The 16,135-nt window shown below is 51.9% G+C and overlaps 1 protein-coding gene across 2 annotated transcripts in view; it reads right to left on the reverse strand.

Annotated features, from left to right (window-relative positions):
- The window catches only part of PAX5 (paired box 5), a 132,298-nt gene that overhangs the window by 20,300 nt on the left and 95,863 nt on the right, over positions 1 to 16,135 (reverse strand). The window contains exon 6 of one of the 2 annotated variants that reach the window (XM_059833827.1): positions 15,734 to 15,835. The exons of the other annotated variant lie outside the window; for it this stretch is intronic. Coding sequence (XP_059689810.1) covers positions 15,734 to 15,835 — 102 coding nt within the window. The remainder of the gene's footprint in view (positions 1 to 15,733; positions 15,836 to 16,135) is intronic. 2 annotated transcript variants of the gene reach the window in all.

Consider the following 16,135-nt stretch of genomic DNA (forward strand, 5'->3'; position numbering starts at 1 on the left):
AAGAGAAGACGGGGCAGCTTTGTCACCCCATGCCCAGTGCCTCTCACCGACACAGCAAGCAGCCCTTCTCTCACCTCGGCACTTCTTATCCCACCGCAGAGTCCATGCGCACCTCTCCATGTAAGTAAAACATCTGTGTACACTTGGAAGTTACTTATTCTGTGTCAAAGCATCTGTGAGGCAAAGCAGCCTTTGCTGCTGCCACCCGAGACTGACAGGATTTAGTGCATCTGCTGCTAAATGGACGTTGAGTCAGGACCAGAGTGCTGTTTTTAGTCTTTTTATGTAGGAATTAAGGAGGTTACATTTAAATTTCCCAGCTTACTCTGCAGTCCATCTGGAGCCTGATCCCAAATCTGCTGCAGCCATAGGTGACGTATGACTTGTTTGCAAAGTGTCCCGGTGCCGTATTTGCTGCCAGAAATAAGTGAAAGCATCCTTCTTTCTGTAGACCTCTCACTTCCCCGTCTGGGCTGTCCCTCTTCTCCTGGCAAAGCCAGAGAGCCCATGAGCAGGGCATGTGAGGAGACATGTCCTCACACTCCTCCCGCCTGCACGCCTCTGTGCAAGGGTTTACACCTGCCCGACACAGGTGCACGCACAACAGTTTTCCAACACAAACACCACTTCCTACAGTTTGAGGGCCTCCACTTTAAAATGTGCTTTCAGAGGAAAGTTCCATGGTGGAAATGGGGAAGTCCTCGGAGCACCTTCCTTCATTTTTACTAAGGTGTGTCATTTTGATTAAAATTCTTCACTTAATTTGGTTTTCTTGCCATTACCCCATTTTGATTTTTTGCACTGATCATGTTACATTGCACTGTACTGCATTGCAATTGTAATGTCTTGGTGTTCTCGCCTGTTTTGATAAAGTCTCAATGTGTCCAGAAAATCCTGGAAAGAGAATACTTAATTCTCAAAATATTTAATTTCAATTTGTGCTATAGACATCAGTTCTGAGCATTGGGGTTTACTGCAGGGCAGATGTTCTATGTTCAAACAGTCCTAATTGCAAGCAAACCCCCCTCCAGCAATCATCACACAGAAATCAAGCCTACAGACCGGAATACAGACTCTGCTCTCCCATCGGCGCTACCGGCTGCTGCCTTTGGGGTGACACCACACACTCCTCGCACTGTGCGGTGCAGCCCGCGTTGTGCAGGAATAGAGCAGCCACATCACACTCCTGCTCACAGACACAGCGGGCCATGAAACGCTTTCCACTCCGCTTACTTTGGGGATCTTGGCGCTTGCTCATAGTCGAACACAGTTTGTCAAGAAACTGCCTGATTGATTTTGGTGGCTGGGTCCGGCTCCTGCATGCACCAAGCATGTGAGGCGCAGAGCTGCTCCAGCGCCCAAACCGTCACTGGCAGCCGTGACAGATGCTGGGCACACCGCAGTGCTCAAAGCTCCGGCAACTTGCTTTTCATAACCGTGGTGCTTTTGTAATCTCCAATATTTTAAACTGTGGGTACTGACAGAACACAAGGAGACACAATCTTAAAAAAGCTGAATTCTCAGAAATGATAAAGCATTTTGTGTGCTCTCACACGGCTGTTACTCTGGTCTCAGAAACCTCAGCATGAGCAAAGCGTTGAGTTCAGCCCTGCAAGCACAAGCCGGTCCGGGTCAGCTCCAGTCATGCTTTCCAGCCTCAGAGACAATGCCTGTACCCGGCTCAGGACGTCGGGCACCTTAACTGGCTTGTCGGTGCTCTGCTTCACTAATCCGAACCACAACCTTCCAAAATCAGAACTAATTTAGACCTCATGGCTTCCTAATTACAGTTAGCTTTTTCTTACTGTGTTTCCACCAACAGACAGAAGTCAACAATGACAAAACCAGAGCGAACAGGAGGGGATCCACAGAGGGCAGAGGATGCAGCAGCATGCCTCACCCATGGCATGCCGTGTCCCAGCTGGACACGGAGCTCCCACCGCCGGCACATCGGGGACACATCACTTGGGGAGCTGCTGTCACCACTGGTTTTGAGAGCTGGCCAGGAAACGATCTGTTAGGAAACCCTTTGTAAAGCTGTTCCTGCCTTCCCGGAGGAGGAGGATGGCGGTGCACCCTGCAGCCCCAACACACAGACGGGACGTCCTTGGTACCCGGAGGAGACGCTGGGAGCCACCTCGGTGGGGGCGAACGGACCCTGCGCAGGGCAAGCTCTGCCAACCAGCCCCACATTGGGCAGTTTCCGATGCCAGGTCCTACAGGGCTAATGCAATTAAGGAGCAGAGGGCAAGCTATTAAGACATTTCATCTACAACCACCTAATCTTTAAATTTCTGGCTCCAGGTATTTTGGGACAGAGATTTGCATTTGTAGCTGCCAGCACGATGGGGCCCAAAAACAACTGGCTTGCAGGGGACGGGAAAATGTTTAATAACATAAAAAAACCAACAACAGCAACAAAAGGCTTTTTAAATTCCCGCTGTTGCTTTTATAATCACCTGTATTGCTTAAAGGTGGGCAGCGCATCAGACCCGTAACACTGAATGAACCATCAACAGGGAGCAGCCTCTGTTTTCAGCTGCCACCAGTGTCTCCTTGTGGGTACCTCAGCGTGTGCTGCAGAGACAGGAGCTGGGAAGGTCCCACAGTTCCCCCCAGAGACGCAGGACCATCACCTGGGCACCTCCAGCCCTCTCCCCTCCATCCGCAGGGGCGGGGGGCAGCCATGGTGCCGCAGGCAGCATCCCTCCAATGCCGACCGTGGGCTGCATTGCCCAGCACAGCATCTTCCGCAACGATGCCCCACAGCCAAGCCCACACCCCTGGGCAGGGCTCCAGAAGAAATGACCACAAACCCTGGCTTCCAACCCTCAGTGCTAAACACCCCCAACAATGACGCTTTTTGCTGTGAACAGCGGCTTAACTTGAAAGTCACTATCCAAACAGAGCACTCCCCTATCCCACAGACAGCACTGCTTGGCTCCCAGAGCCCCAAACCCTGGCACGGTCCTGGTGTGGGGAGGGGATGGTTTCGTCATCAAAGTCTGTCTAGAAACCGCTTCCCCCACGCCGCGGCCCCCCAGCGTCGCCGCACGCCGCTGCCGGCTGATGCGACTGATTGATTTGACTGAAGGTAGCCAAACTGTCACTCAGGAGGTGCCCCCTTGGTACCTCTTCTGGCTGGATCTACTTGAGGGTGGGATTGCCTGAGCCGCTCCTGTCAGGGATTTCAAAGAGAACAAGCGGCTGAATGCGGATCTGACAGCTCGGCCGCCGAATTAGGGTTATTTGCATGCTAATTTCCACCGTGCTTAACTCACTGGCAGACCTAGAGCGAGAAGCAGCCTCTGCATGTTTGGAACAATGCTTGACTGATCTAGCTGTGTTAACGAGCAAATTATGGTAATTTTGTTATTACAAATGCATAGAAATTTCCAAAGAGTGGAGCAATACAATATGTTTTCTCTCCTCCTCCTCACTCCTAAATACAGACCCTTTTGTTTATACACACTTCGCCTTGCTTACTTATGTTTAGATATGCACGGCGTCTCACATCAACGGGAGGAGGCAGAAATTATGGCCGGAGCAGAGGGAGCCGGCAGAGCAGACGGGACCAGCTTTGCTGCGCACAGGACACTTGGAACCGCATCCTCAGCTGGTGTAAAGAAGCAGAGAGCCCCAGCAGCCAGGGGTTGGGACTAGTCGACCCCAGTTGAGGATCGGGTCTGTAAGGGGAAGGTGGGTTTGGGAACAGCAGATCTAGAGGCTGTTGGCTTCCCAACATTTCACCTTCTTGCCCTCTCCAGGTAATTTCTAAATCAATTTAAGGAAATAGTATCTGACAACATCATATTTAAAACAATATAAATTTTATCTATATTCTGTACAAGTGCAGTAATTACATTCCTGAGAGATGAACACCAAAACGTTTCTCCAGGCTTCCAAGACGCTGGCAGACCTTCATTCAAAATGCACATGAGCAGTGGATAAATGCATACCATTTACTTAACTGCTTCATTATTAATTAAGGGAATCATTTGTCAGTTGATTTGCAGTCTGGTATTGCCCCAAGATATTTGTGACAGCACATCACTTGCTCCATCATACGTGATGAAACTTCTCTGGGATTTGTCTTCTGAGATTACAGAAGGGTGGGGAGGCACCTGTGTGGATCAGCCCTAGACTTGGGATAAAACAGTACATTCGCTTAACCAGAAAATGCCAAATGTCAATACTTTGGTCCTTTGGCTGTGGGTCTTCTGGCTCTGGTGGTGGAAGCTGTGGGTGCTTCTGTGCGCATCTGGGGGCTGAAGGTGTTTTTGGGGTGCTCCAGGTGATGGTTGGGTTTGAGCTACGTGAGCTGCAAAAAGTCACGATACTGACACAAAAAAGTAAGTGCCCATAATCCGAGCAGAGATACACATCCCTGTTGTAATAGCAGCGTGAAGTAGGTGGGGCAGAGGGGAAATGGACTTAGGGGTCACCACGAGGCTCCAAGGCGGTAACTGGAAAACATTCTACTTCACCAAAGAAATGTTACGGTTTATTCCTCATTTGCCTTAGGTCTTTCTAGGATAAAGGGCCTGATTTTCCTTTCACTTTTACTGGCCACAACAGCATCACCGTCCAAGTACCCAGGCGGTTCCAGCTTTATGCCATACATAAGAGGAGGACCCAGTTCAGGCTCTGCCACCGATGCCCTCTGTCATCCCACATACTGTAATTCACTTTCTCTGCCCCTGTTTTTAAGTGGTTTATCTCCCAGCTACCTTGCTTTCAAATATTTACGGCTGCATGTCAGGAGATGGCAAAACTTTGACAAAGGCAGAGCCAGAACAAATAACATAAACACATCAAAATAACTACGAATAAAGTCTCCAGAGTGCTGGGGGCACCAAACCCCACCCCACCCCACCGCTACAGGCTTTATTCCGGTGCTCCTGCATCCGAACTGCTGCTTCCCGACCCCCGCCGCGACACAAGGCTGGCACTCCTGCTCCCCTGCACCCCTCGCTGCAGGCTGGCTCCAAGCGGGTTGAGGGAGGGTGCTGTCCCTTGCCGGCTCAGGCGGGAGAAACAGCCCCGACAGGGAGAGGTCACAGTCTCAGCCTCACTTCTCCTCCACATTAATATCTGCTAGCCACAAGGAGAAAATGTGCTTGAAAACCACTTTTTGTTTCCCAACACCATCTCCTTCTGCTTTGCCTGTTAGAAATAGCATCCTCTCCTAGATAAAAGATAGCTAATGACACCGTTGCTATTTTTTATGCTTTCCTTTTCAAAGCCCAGTTTTGAATGTCACTGTTTTCAGGTCGCTTTAGTCGGGTAATTGCACATAGACTTCATATAAAGGAAATTCATTTGTTCAGGGTCACTGCATGGTTTTTCATTAAAAACAAATTACCGGTGTTCAGAAAGGACATCTGGGTTTCGAGAGTCCCATTAATGACTATATTTTCAGCATCACTATTCCGGACAGTCTACCCTTTCCTGTCACCCGGAGCACAGGGTCCGCCAGGAGAGGAGGGGACGGGGTGAATGACAGTCCCAGGGAGGGGAGAAGAGGTGGCAGGGGGCGGGGGAGGTGTCTGTCCCCAGAGATGGGGAGAGGGAAGAGGGGGGGACACAGCAACTGGGGGGGGCAGCAGGGCCTGCTGTCCCAGCACTTCTAACACAAGAACTGGAATAAGTATTTCAGTGAATGATCACGGCTACTTAAGCATAACCCTTTTCCAGCTCAGCCGCGGCACCATGAGCCTGATGGTGAGGGCAAGCAGATGCTGAAGCTGGACGCGGGCACGGTTTGCCCAAGTCCCTGCCCGGCCCTTGCTGTCCCGGCCGTGGGAACCGCTGTGAGCCCCCCCTGCCCTGGCCCCGGCGAGGACCCGAACGGGACACAGCTCCTGGGATGGCCGTCCTCAGAGCAGGCACGCAAGCTGCAGCTCCAGCACTGCTCCTCATGTCTTCCCCTCTGCCCCCCTGCCAATGGCCACGGTCTTTCCCATACACAGGAGAACACAGACTTTCAGACACGTCTCGGGAGCAGTCCCACAGACACAAGTAGTGATCCGTGGAGAGAGACCTGACCTGGCACTGGAAACAGGCTGGTGGTGTGTGCAGTAACAGAGGACCAAGAAAAGACCCCTGTCACCATGCCAGCCCCAGCCAGCAGTGCACCAGAGCCCACGCGGGAGGAGAAGCGGTGCTGGAGAGACAGTCCAGTCTCCCAAAGGCAAGGGAAGTAGGGTAAAGCTGTGCTATCCGTGACCAGCAGACCATCATTCTAGCAGCTGCGCTCCCTTTCAAACACTTCACCTCAAAAAAGGCTCTGGGTCACCCACATAGGTCACGGAGTAAAATCCCTGCAAATATTGCATCTCCCAGTAATGTGCTCCCAACTAGCTGCTGCCACGCTCCTAAAGCCAAACCTGCAAATGCAGGGTAAAGAGAGCGAAGAGAACTGAAGGTGCAAGCAGAAGACATCACCACCTCCATCGGAAGAGCCAAACAGCCCTGGGACTGCCTCTTTGGAAAGGAGTAAGGAAAGGGGGGGTGGCACTAGGCTCCAGGCTGCAAGTACTGGAAGGGATGGAGAAGATGCGGTTGGCTCCTGCCTGCTCTTCCCAGGAGGCAAAAGGAAGGCTGCTGGGAAAACACTGCTCCGCATTTCTAAAATGACAGCACATTAGGGGCACAATCACAGTGTGAACAAATAATAACAATAATACCAAATGGAAACCAGGAGATAATTTCTGCATATAGCACCTCATTAACCTGTGGGATCCTGTGCCCAGAGGTGGTACTGAGACCATGAATCTAGTAGGAATCAGTAGTGGGTTAAACCTCTAAATAGATAATGAGAACATAGGGAGAGCTGCACTAGACAAAATAAACATTTATAAGGAATATAAACCCTCTTGCTTCAAGGCGTAAGCACTAGACGATGAGGATTAGAGAGAAGTGTCCACTTTGGCCAAGCTGCTCCAGGAGCTGCTGTGTCCCCTGCCCCAGCGCGGTCCGGTGAGGATGGCAGGCAGGCAGCGGCTGCTCCCAGGACCCTGCGGCTTCCCACGACAGATGCCACACGATGCTGTCGATCTGCTGCCTGCTCCCAACACGCCCAGCAATATTCACCAACAGTCAGCAATTTTATGCCAGGTACACCTGCCTTCCCCCTTTCAGCCCTGGTCTCCTGGAGGAGGAGGCAGGCTGGGCAGCCGGGCACGGAGCATCGGCGGACAGAGGACACTGAGCCGGAGGCCGGGAGCAGGCACCGCTGGGGCTGCAGCAGGGTGAGACCGTGGCTACAGGTGGGAGGAGGAACGTGGAGGAATATTTCTCCCAGTCCCTGTGTAGACATTAGGCACTGTCCTGTGATGGGGAAGCTGCCCATATGGCTCCCTCCGGTTTCCGAGGGGGATTCACGGCTCTGTCGTTAAACAGCGGTTGGGGTCTAGAGCAGAGCTGTCCCGTCTGTGCACCGGCGTGGACTGCTGGCATCACCGCTTTCCAGAGAGATACCTGTTCTCCTGTTAACAGCTTAGGGACTCCACCTCTGCTTACAATATCAGGCAGAAGCATATGATTTCCTGATTCTGCAGCACATTTTCAGCAGTGCCATTATCAAAATATGAGTCACAGGATGATGGGGCATGTCAGGATTGAAGGGATTTTGGGAGGTCTCTAGACCTTGCTCACAGCGGGCGGGATCAGCAATGAGGCCAGACCAGGATGCTCAGAGCTTCATCCAGCCTGGCCTTGAAAACCCTCAAGGATGGAGACTGCACAGCCTCTCTGAGTGACCTCTTCCACCGCTGGACCCTCCCCATAGGGAAAAAGTTTGGAGCTTTTCCTCAGACACAGTTTGCATCTTGCTTGTTTCAACTTATGCCCATTGCCTCTTTGTGTTGGGGGGCCCCAAACTGCGCTATTCCCATTGCGAGTCGTGAGTGCCAAGTGAGGGGGATAATCCCTTCCCTCCAGCTCCTGGACAGGAGGTGGCCATCCTCGCTGCCAGCGCACACTGCAGGCTGATGCTCCGCTCCTCTTCTGCTCGCATCCCTGGAATCCCTCCAGCAGCCAGCCAGTCCCCAGCCCATTTTGTTGCAAAGTGCTCCCTTCCCTGGTGCAGGATTTTCTGTTTGCCCTTGTTGGATTTCATACTCCTCCCCCAGCCTGCCTAGGAGCCTCACGTGACAGCCCTACCCTGGAGCATACTGATGGCACTCCTCAGTTTGGCATCATCAGAAAACCTGACGAGGTGAGCTCGTTCCCATTTCTGGATGAAGACGATAACCAGGACAGACCCCTGGCCGTACCCTGCAGCACCGCACGTGCTACCAGCATCCAGCTGGTGTGTGGCATTAACCACCACCTCCGAGCTTGACCACCCAACCTATTGTTTTCCCGTCTCTCTGCCCATCCATCCACACTGCAGCATTCCACTTGTGCCCTGTGCCGTCAGACCACTGTGGTCTGCTGGAACTGCAAAGCCTCTCAGAGAGCTCCTCTCCGGTCACATTTATGGGCTGACAGCCACCAAAAGGCAGGAGAAGCATGCAGGGCCCATCACCTGCAGAGGGAACGCATTTACGGGAGCCTCAAGTGATGCCAGATCTCAGTCCATAAAGCTCTGGACTGAAACTGAAGCCACGTGTTTGCTTGTTTTGTTCCTTTAGAGGAAAGCATTCGATTAATATACTCTCTGGGCCACCGCAGACGTTCATGAGTCACATAAAAAAGGGAATTCCCTATTGATATGTAACTCCCTGTTTTTGCAGGGAAGGAAGGGAGGAAATCTGAGAGCGTGCGCCAGGTGTTCGTGCCAGGCATGGTGGGAGAGGCAGGGAAGGACCTGGGGCTAGCAGGGGAAGAAGCCTCTCCTGTTCAGATGAACAGCGGGGGAGCTGGAGGAGAGATAAGCACAGAGCAAGCAGCTGAATCCACACAGCTCCTGTTTCCAGTTTCCAGCGTGGAAATGCTAGGGATCTGGATGGTCTCCCCTGCTCCACAGGTGTGCTACGGAACCCCAGCAGACGCAGGAAAAACACCAGCGGTGCGGCGACAGACGGGTTTGATGGCAGCAGCAACAAGTATGCAACAAAACACTGGCTATGTCTTATCATGTATACATTTCTCCCACATCTCTAAGCACTTAACTCACACAATTACTTAATTATGAGCAGAAATCAATGGCTAACAATTAAAAATCTTATCAAGGAAGCACATTCCTAACAGAGGTTCCAAAAATGACGACGAGGCAGCGTCAGGTCGTGAAACGAATCCCTGAGACCTGGTACAACAAACATGCGCCCTTGCTCGGGCACGGTGATTTCGCCACTTCGGAACAAGAGGGGATGTGCCAACAGCACCAGACCGGATCTGTCACCTGGTCCTGAGTCAGCCCCTCACGGACTGTGGTGCTTTCCCCAGCAAGGCTCTGAAACTGGTCCTGCAAAGGACAGGAGTCAAAGAAGGATGAAGAAGGTATTTTGGATGCTAGTTAGCAAATTCTCACTTAAATGAGAAGGAGAACCTACAGGAATTGCAGCTGACCTTCACACTAGCTGGAGCAGAAGGTTGTTATTAAAGGAACCAGTGAGAGGAACAGTGCAGTTATTCAATATAATAGGTCACACAAGCCTATGTGTAGTTAAAAATAAAATCTATTACCCTGGAAAATCAGCTCAGACGACTCTACATCACTGAACCCTCACTGCATCTCCTCTGGCTGAACTCCACCGAGCCCAACGTCCTGCAGTTTTGCCATCCCACCCTGGCAGCTGCTCCTGAATAGCTGATATCTCCTGAGGTACGGATTCCCGAGCACCTCAGAAAGAGAAGAGCAAGTATTCCCCTTAGCCGGGGAACCAACTGGGTGTCACAGTCAGATTTTCAGAGGAAGGTACTCTGAAAGGTGCTAGACTCCCACAACGTTTCTAAACGCCTCTAAATTGCTGTCTTCACCAGGAATGATGCATCCAAGGCACCTGGTCTTTCAGATGTTCCCCCTCAGCAGGAGGATGCCCCCAGAGTGAAGAGGGGCTCAGGGCATTAATTAGCCATTAATTAAGCTCAGGGCAGGCTCGGAGGGGACCGGCAGGACAGGATGCCTGCCCCTCTGGACACAGAGATGACCAACCGAGCCTGCTGCTTCCCACACTTCAAGGTGCGATTACAGCTTGTGGTCGAGCTGAAGAGTTCATGCAAGTTCAAATCGTCACCTGATGTGAGCAGTCGGCTGTGCCATTGCAGTCAGGCAGGCCTGGCTGAGGACGGAAGAAACCTACCGAAAATGTCCATATGTGTGTGTCTCCATGAGAAATGGTGTGAAACAAGAACCAAGCCTCACGCTCTTTTCAAACAAGACTTGCTTTCAGGTGTTCACTTTTTATCCTTACTCCTCACAAACTGCATCTGGTACCCTCAAAGCAGCTCTCTCAGACCTTCTGGGTAAAAATCAGTTTCTATGCAACCTATGATCTAACTTCCATAGCTAGTTTCTAACCCTAATACACACATAAAATGGCTGATTTTTTCTTGATTCCTTAGCGATCTGGTAGAATCCAATTTGCAGAACATAATCAAAGTTGGTAACAACGGCTGACCCCAAAAGAGCCTGGACATCAAATCACTGTCACCAACTCCCACTTTCCTACTACGAGTATCTTCTTCTGAATCACCACCTCCCAGAGCCATGTGATAACACATGAAATTCCACCTTGGGGTTTTTCTCAGTAACTCTCCGACCCTGCTGACTCCAAAGAGCTGGCTCAAATGACCTTACGGGTTGGAAAGCAATAGGGGAAAGAAAGAGAATCTCCAAGTTATCACCACTTTTCAAATCATATGATGCTTAGGGGCCAGATTCATGACTTTTAGCACACGTATTTGGGCCTCAGAATACCGCTTTCCCTTGTAGCCAGCAGTGTCTGTCACATGCAGACCAAAGGCAGCAGAGCTTGGGGACAAATCCCAGTGGTTCTTTCAAGCTGAAATAAGTGCACTGATTTCTAGCAGTATCTGACCTCCAGTGTTCACAGAATGACAGAATCACAGAATGACAGGGGTTGGAAGGGACCTCTGGAGATCATCCAGTCCTACCACCCCACCAGAGCAGGTTCACCTAGAGCAGATTCCACAGAAATGCGTTCAGGCGAGTTTTGAATATCTCCAGAGAAGGAGACTTCACCACCTCTCTGGCCAGCCTGTTCCAGTGCTCTGCCACCCTCAAAGTAAAGAAGTTCCTCCTCATGTTTAGGTGGAACTTCCTATGACCAAGTTTGTGCCCGTTACCTCTCTTCCTGTCACTGGGCACCCCTCAAAAAAGACTGGCCCCATCCTCCTGGCACCCACCCCTTCAGTATTTAGAAGCACTGATAAGATCCCCCCTCAGTCTTCTCTTCTCCAGACTAAAAAGACCCAAGTCCCTCAGCCTGTCCTCATAAGAAAGATGTTCCAGTCCCCTAATCATCTTCGTAGCCCTTTGCTGTACCCTCTCCAGCAGCTTCCCGTCCTTCTTGAACCGGCGAGCCCAGAACTGGACACAGCACTCCAGATGTGGCCTCACCAGGGCAGAGTAGAGGGGGAGGATAACCTCCCTGGACCTCCTAGCCACACTCTTCTTGATGCACCCCAAGATGCCACTGGCCTTCTTGGCCCCAAGGGCACACTGCTGGCTCAAGGCCATCCTGTTGTCCACCAGGACTCCCAGGTCCCTTTCCACAGAGCTGCTCTCCAGCAGGTCAGCCCCTAACCTGTACTGACGCATGGGATTATTCTGCCCCAGGTGCAGTACCCTATGCTTGCCTTTGTTGAATTTCATAAGGTTCCTCTCTGCGCAACTCTCCAGCCTGTCCAGGTCACGCTGAATGGCAGCGCAGCCTTCCGGTGCGTCTGCCACTCCTCCCGGTTTTGTGTCAACAGCAGACTTGCTGATGGCACACTCCCTTCATCCAGGTCATTGATGAATATACTGAACAGGACTGGACCCAGTACTGACCCCTGGGGAACACCACTTCTTACAGACCTCCAACTAGACTCTGTGCCACTGATCACAACCTTCTGAGCTCCACCTATCAGCCAGTTTTCAATCCACCCCACTGTCCATTCATCTAACCCACGCTTCCTAAGCTTGCCTATGAAGATGATGTGGGACACGGTGTCGAAAGCCTTGCTGAAGTCAAGGTAGACAACATCCACTGTCCTCCCCTCATCTATCCATCCAGTCATGCCACCGTGGAAGGCTATCAGATTGGTCAGACATGACTTCCCCTTGGTGAATCCATGTTGACTACTTCTGATAACGTTCTTTTCCTCCAGGTTCTTTGAGATGACGCCCAGAATGAGCTGTTCCATCATCTGGAAAGATGGGATGGAAGTGAGGCTGACTGACCTGTAGTTTCCTGGGTCTTCCTTCTTGCCCTTTTTGAAGACTGGAGTGATATTGGCTTTCCTCCAGTCCTCAGGCACCTTTCCTGTTCTCCAGGACCTTTCAAAGATGATGGAGAGTGACCCAGCAATGATTTCTGCCAGCTCCCTCAGCACTCGCAGGTGCATCCCATCAGGACCCATGGACTTGTGCATGGCTGGTTTACTTAACTGGTCTCTAACTTGATCCTTCTCAACGAAGGGAAAGTCTTACTTCTTCCAGACTTTCTCTGTTACCTCCAAACTCTGGGACTCCTGAGCGCTGGCCGGAGCAGTAAAGACTGAAGCAAAGAAGGCATTCAGGAGCTCCGCCTTCTCTGCATCATCTGTCACCATGGCACCTGTCTCATTCAACAGTGGGCCCACATTTTCTCTAGTTTTCCTTTTGCCTCCAATCTACTTGAAGAAACTGTTACTGTTGACCTTGACATCCCTTGCCAGTTTTAATTCCAAGGAGGCCTCGACTTCCCTCGTTTCATCCCTGCATACTCTGACAGCATTCTTGTAATCTTCCCAAGTGGTCAGTCCCTTCTTCCACATACTGTAAACTTCCTTCTTCCACTTGAGCTTTTTCAGAAGCTCCTTGCTCAACCACGCAGGTCTCCTGCTTCCCTTGCCTGATTTCTTGCTCTTAGGGATACACCAATCCTGAGCTTGGAGGAAGTGGGACTTGAATATCACCCAGGTCTCTTGTGCCCCCCTACCCTCTAGAGCCTTAACCCGTGGGATTTCTCCAAGCAGTTCCTTCAGGAGATCAAAGTTAGCCCTCCTGAAGTCCAAGGTTGCAATCCTACTCGTCGTTTTCTGCATACGGCACATGATCCTAAACTCTATCTTCTCATGATTGCTACAGCCAAGGCTGCCCCCAACCTTAATGTCCTCCACCAGTCCCTCTTTGTTTGTCACTACTAGGTCCAGTAGTACACCTCTCCTTGTTGGCTCCTCCACCACCTGAGTCAAAAAGTTATCATCAGTACACTGGAGGAACCTCCTGGACTGTACGTGCCTGTCTGTGCAGTCTTCCCAGCAGATACCAGGGTGACTGAAGTCCCCCATGAGAACCAAGGCCTGTGATTGTGAGGCGACTCTCAGCTCTTTGTAGAAGGCCTCATCAGCTTCCCCATCCCGATCAGGTGGCCTGTAATAAACACCCACAACAGTGTCTCCCATATTAGCCTGCCCCTTAATCCTTACCCACAAGCTCTCAACTCGCTCTCCATCCGCCCCCAGGGAGAGCTCAATACATTCCAGTTGTTCTCCCACATAAAGAGCAACTCCACCACCTCGCCTTGCTGGCCTGTCTTTCCTATAAAGATCATAGCCATCCAAGACAGTGTTCCAGTCATGCGAGCTATCCCACCATGTCTCAGTAATTGCAATGAGATCATGGCCCTGCGACCGCACCCAGATCTCTAATTCTCCCTGTTTATTCCCCATGCTGCGTGCATTGGTGTATAGGCATTTCAGGGAGGGAGTTGTGCGTGTAATGTTCACCCTTGAGGGGTGGTAGGCCTTCTGGTTCTCAGAAATACTAGCACGCTGCCCCACAAGTGCTGAGCTACTACACCCAGGAGCCTCTCTAGCAAGCCCAGTTACCTCCCCGTCCCCCTTCAAATCTAGTTTAAAGCTCTCTCAATGAGCCCTGCTAATTCTTCTCCTAGAACCCTCTTCCCCCTGTCAGAAAGGCTTTTCCCATCTGTTACCAGCAGGCCTGGTGTCTGGTAAATCAAGCCATGGTCAAAGAACCCAAAGTCCTGCCGGTAGCACCAGGCTCGGAGCAAGGCGCTGATCTGCTGGGTCTTCCATTTTACCCCCTCATCATTCCCCACAGCTGGAGGGATAGAAGAGAACATGACCTGTGCTCCCAATCCCTGGACCAGTCGTCCCAAGGACCAGAAATCTCTCTTCTTTGCCCTTGGACTTCTTTTCACTACTTCATCATTGCCTACCTGAAAGATCAAAAGGGGATAATAATCTGAGGGCCGTACTAGGGAAGGAAGCTTCTTCTTTACATCATTAACCTGGGCCCTAGGGAGGCAGCAGACTTCCCTATGAAGCGTGTCCGGTCTACGTATCGGGCCTTCCGCTCCCTTCAGAAGTGAGCAGGAGTGAGCCCAGGTCAGTGCTCCCACCACTGCACACCCACCATTACTTGCTGCCAGAATCACAGAATCGCTAAGGTTGGAAAAGACCTGTAAGATCATCAAGTCCAACCATCAACTAACACCACCATGCCCATTAAACCATGTCCCACAGTGCCTCGTCCACACGTTCCCTGAACACCTCCAGTGATGGTGACTCCACCACTTCCCTGGGCAGCTTATTCCAGTCTCTCACCACTCTCTCAGTAAAGACATTTTTCCTAATATCCAGTCTAAACCTCCCCTGGCACAACTTGAGGCCATTTCCTCTTGTCCTGTCGCTTGTCACTTGGGAGAAGAGACCAACACCCACCTCACCACAACCCCCCTTCAGGTAGTTGTAGAGAGCGATGAGGTCTCCCCTCAGCCTCCTCTTCTCCAGACTGAACAACCCCAGCTCCCTCAGCCGCTCCTCATCAGACTTGTGCTCCAGACCCCTCACCAGCTCCGTCGCCCTTCTCTGGACACGCTCCAGCACCTCGATGTTGCCATCCTACTGCGGGTCGTGCACAGATCCACAGCCGACAGCGATGGAAGGTTGCACCGATGACGTTACACACCTGCAGACCCCTCTCTGCCTGCCCCGGGCGTCTGCACCCCCCCTGCTCACACTGGCCACGCAGGCAAATGATGGCCACCGGCCAGCTCGTGCCACCCGGCATTTCTCACTGCGAGGCTCCGAAAGGGAAAGGGAATTACAGAAATACAGTGTCCTGAGGACAACTCAGTGTCCCTCAGGAGTCAGCTGGATGGGCACAGTTTTGCACAGAGAAATGTTGAGGTCAGGACACGTCCACCCCCCAAGGGCGAGCGACTCTGGGATGTGGCACGGAGGGACACAGCATGTTCGGAGAAAAACAGGTGGGTTAGAGCAAAGCCTGTGTCGAAGGGGAAGAGTCTGGCACGGTCCAAAACAGAGCGATCCCCAGGCTCCACAGAAGGGAGGCTGATGGCTCTTTCAGCATCCCAGTGCAAATAACTTCCTTCAGCAGTCTACGGGCTGGATTAGCTCCCGTGCTGGGGAGCCTGGTCTTCCTTCAGTCAGGACCGCTCCTCACCTCCCCTTCCCCTTCAGTGCTGTGGCCTCTGCCTCATGCTCGCTTCAGCGCAGAGAATCCACAGAGTGCCACGTTCTCCTCCTGAAACGCTGTCTTTTTCCTTTCCTTTTATTCAAGCCCTCCCCCCCCGTTTCGAAGACTCACCAGGCACCATTCCTGTCAGCGCTGGAGCGGAGTAGCTGCCCTGTCCGGCAGGAGGGACGTGCGGAGGATATCCTGGGAGGGTTGTGCTTGCCAGCTCGCGACCTGAGGAATCAAACCAACAAATCACCACGTGAGCGTCGCGACGAGTGGACACGGTTTTACATCTCCCCGAGTGCCCAGAACACAGCCATGCATTTGTCATCACTGCTCTGTGAGGACCAGCATGGGATTTCCAGCCTGGCAGGGAGGGGAGGCACAGTTTTGCTTTCTCTATAAGCTGCCACAAAGCTCCGACAAAGTGAGAGACGGGAAGGGGAAGAGCAGAGCTCTGCAGGGAGAGGAACATGCCCGCCTGAACTCTGACTGCTTGCCCCTATTCCCACGTTCCTCCAAAGCTCAGAT

Source organism: Gavia stellata, chromosome Z (assembly GCF_030936135.1).
Source record: "Gavia stellata isolate bGavSte3 chromosome Z, bGavSte3.hap2, whole genome shotgun sequence".
NCBI lineage: Eukaryota > Metazoa > Chordata > Aves > Gaviiformes > Gaviidae > Gavia > Gavia stellata.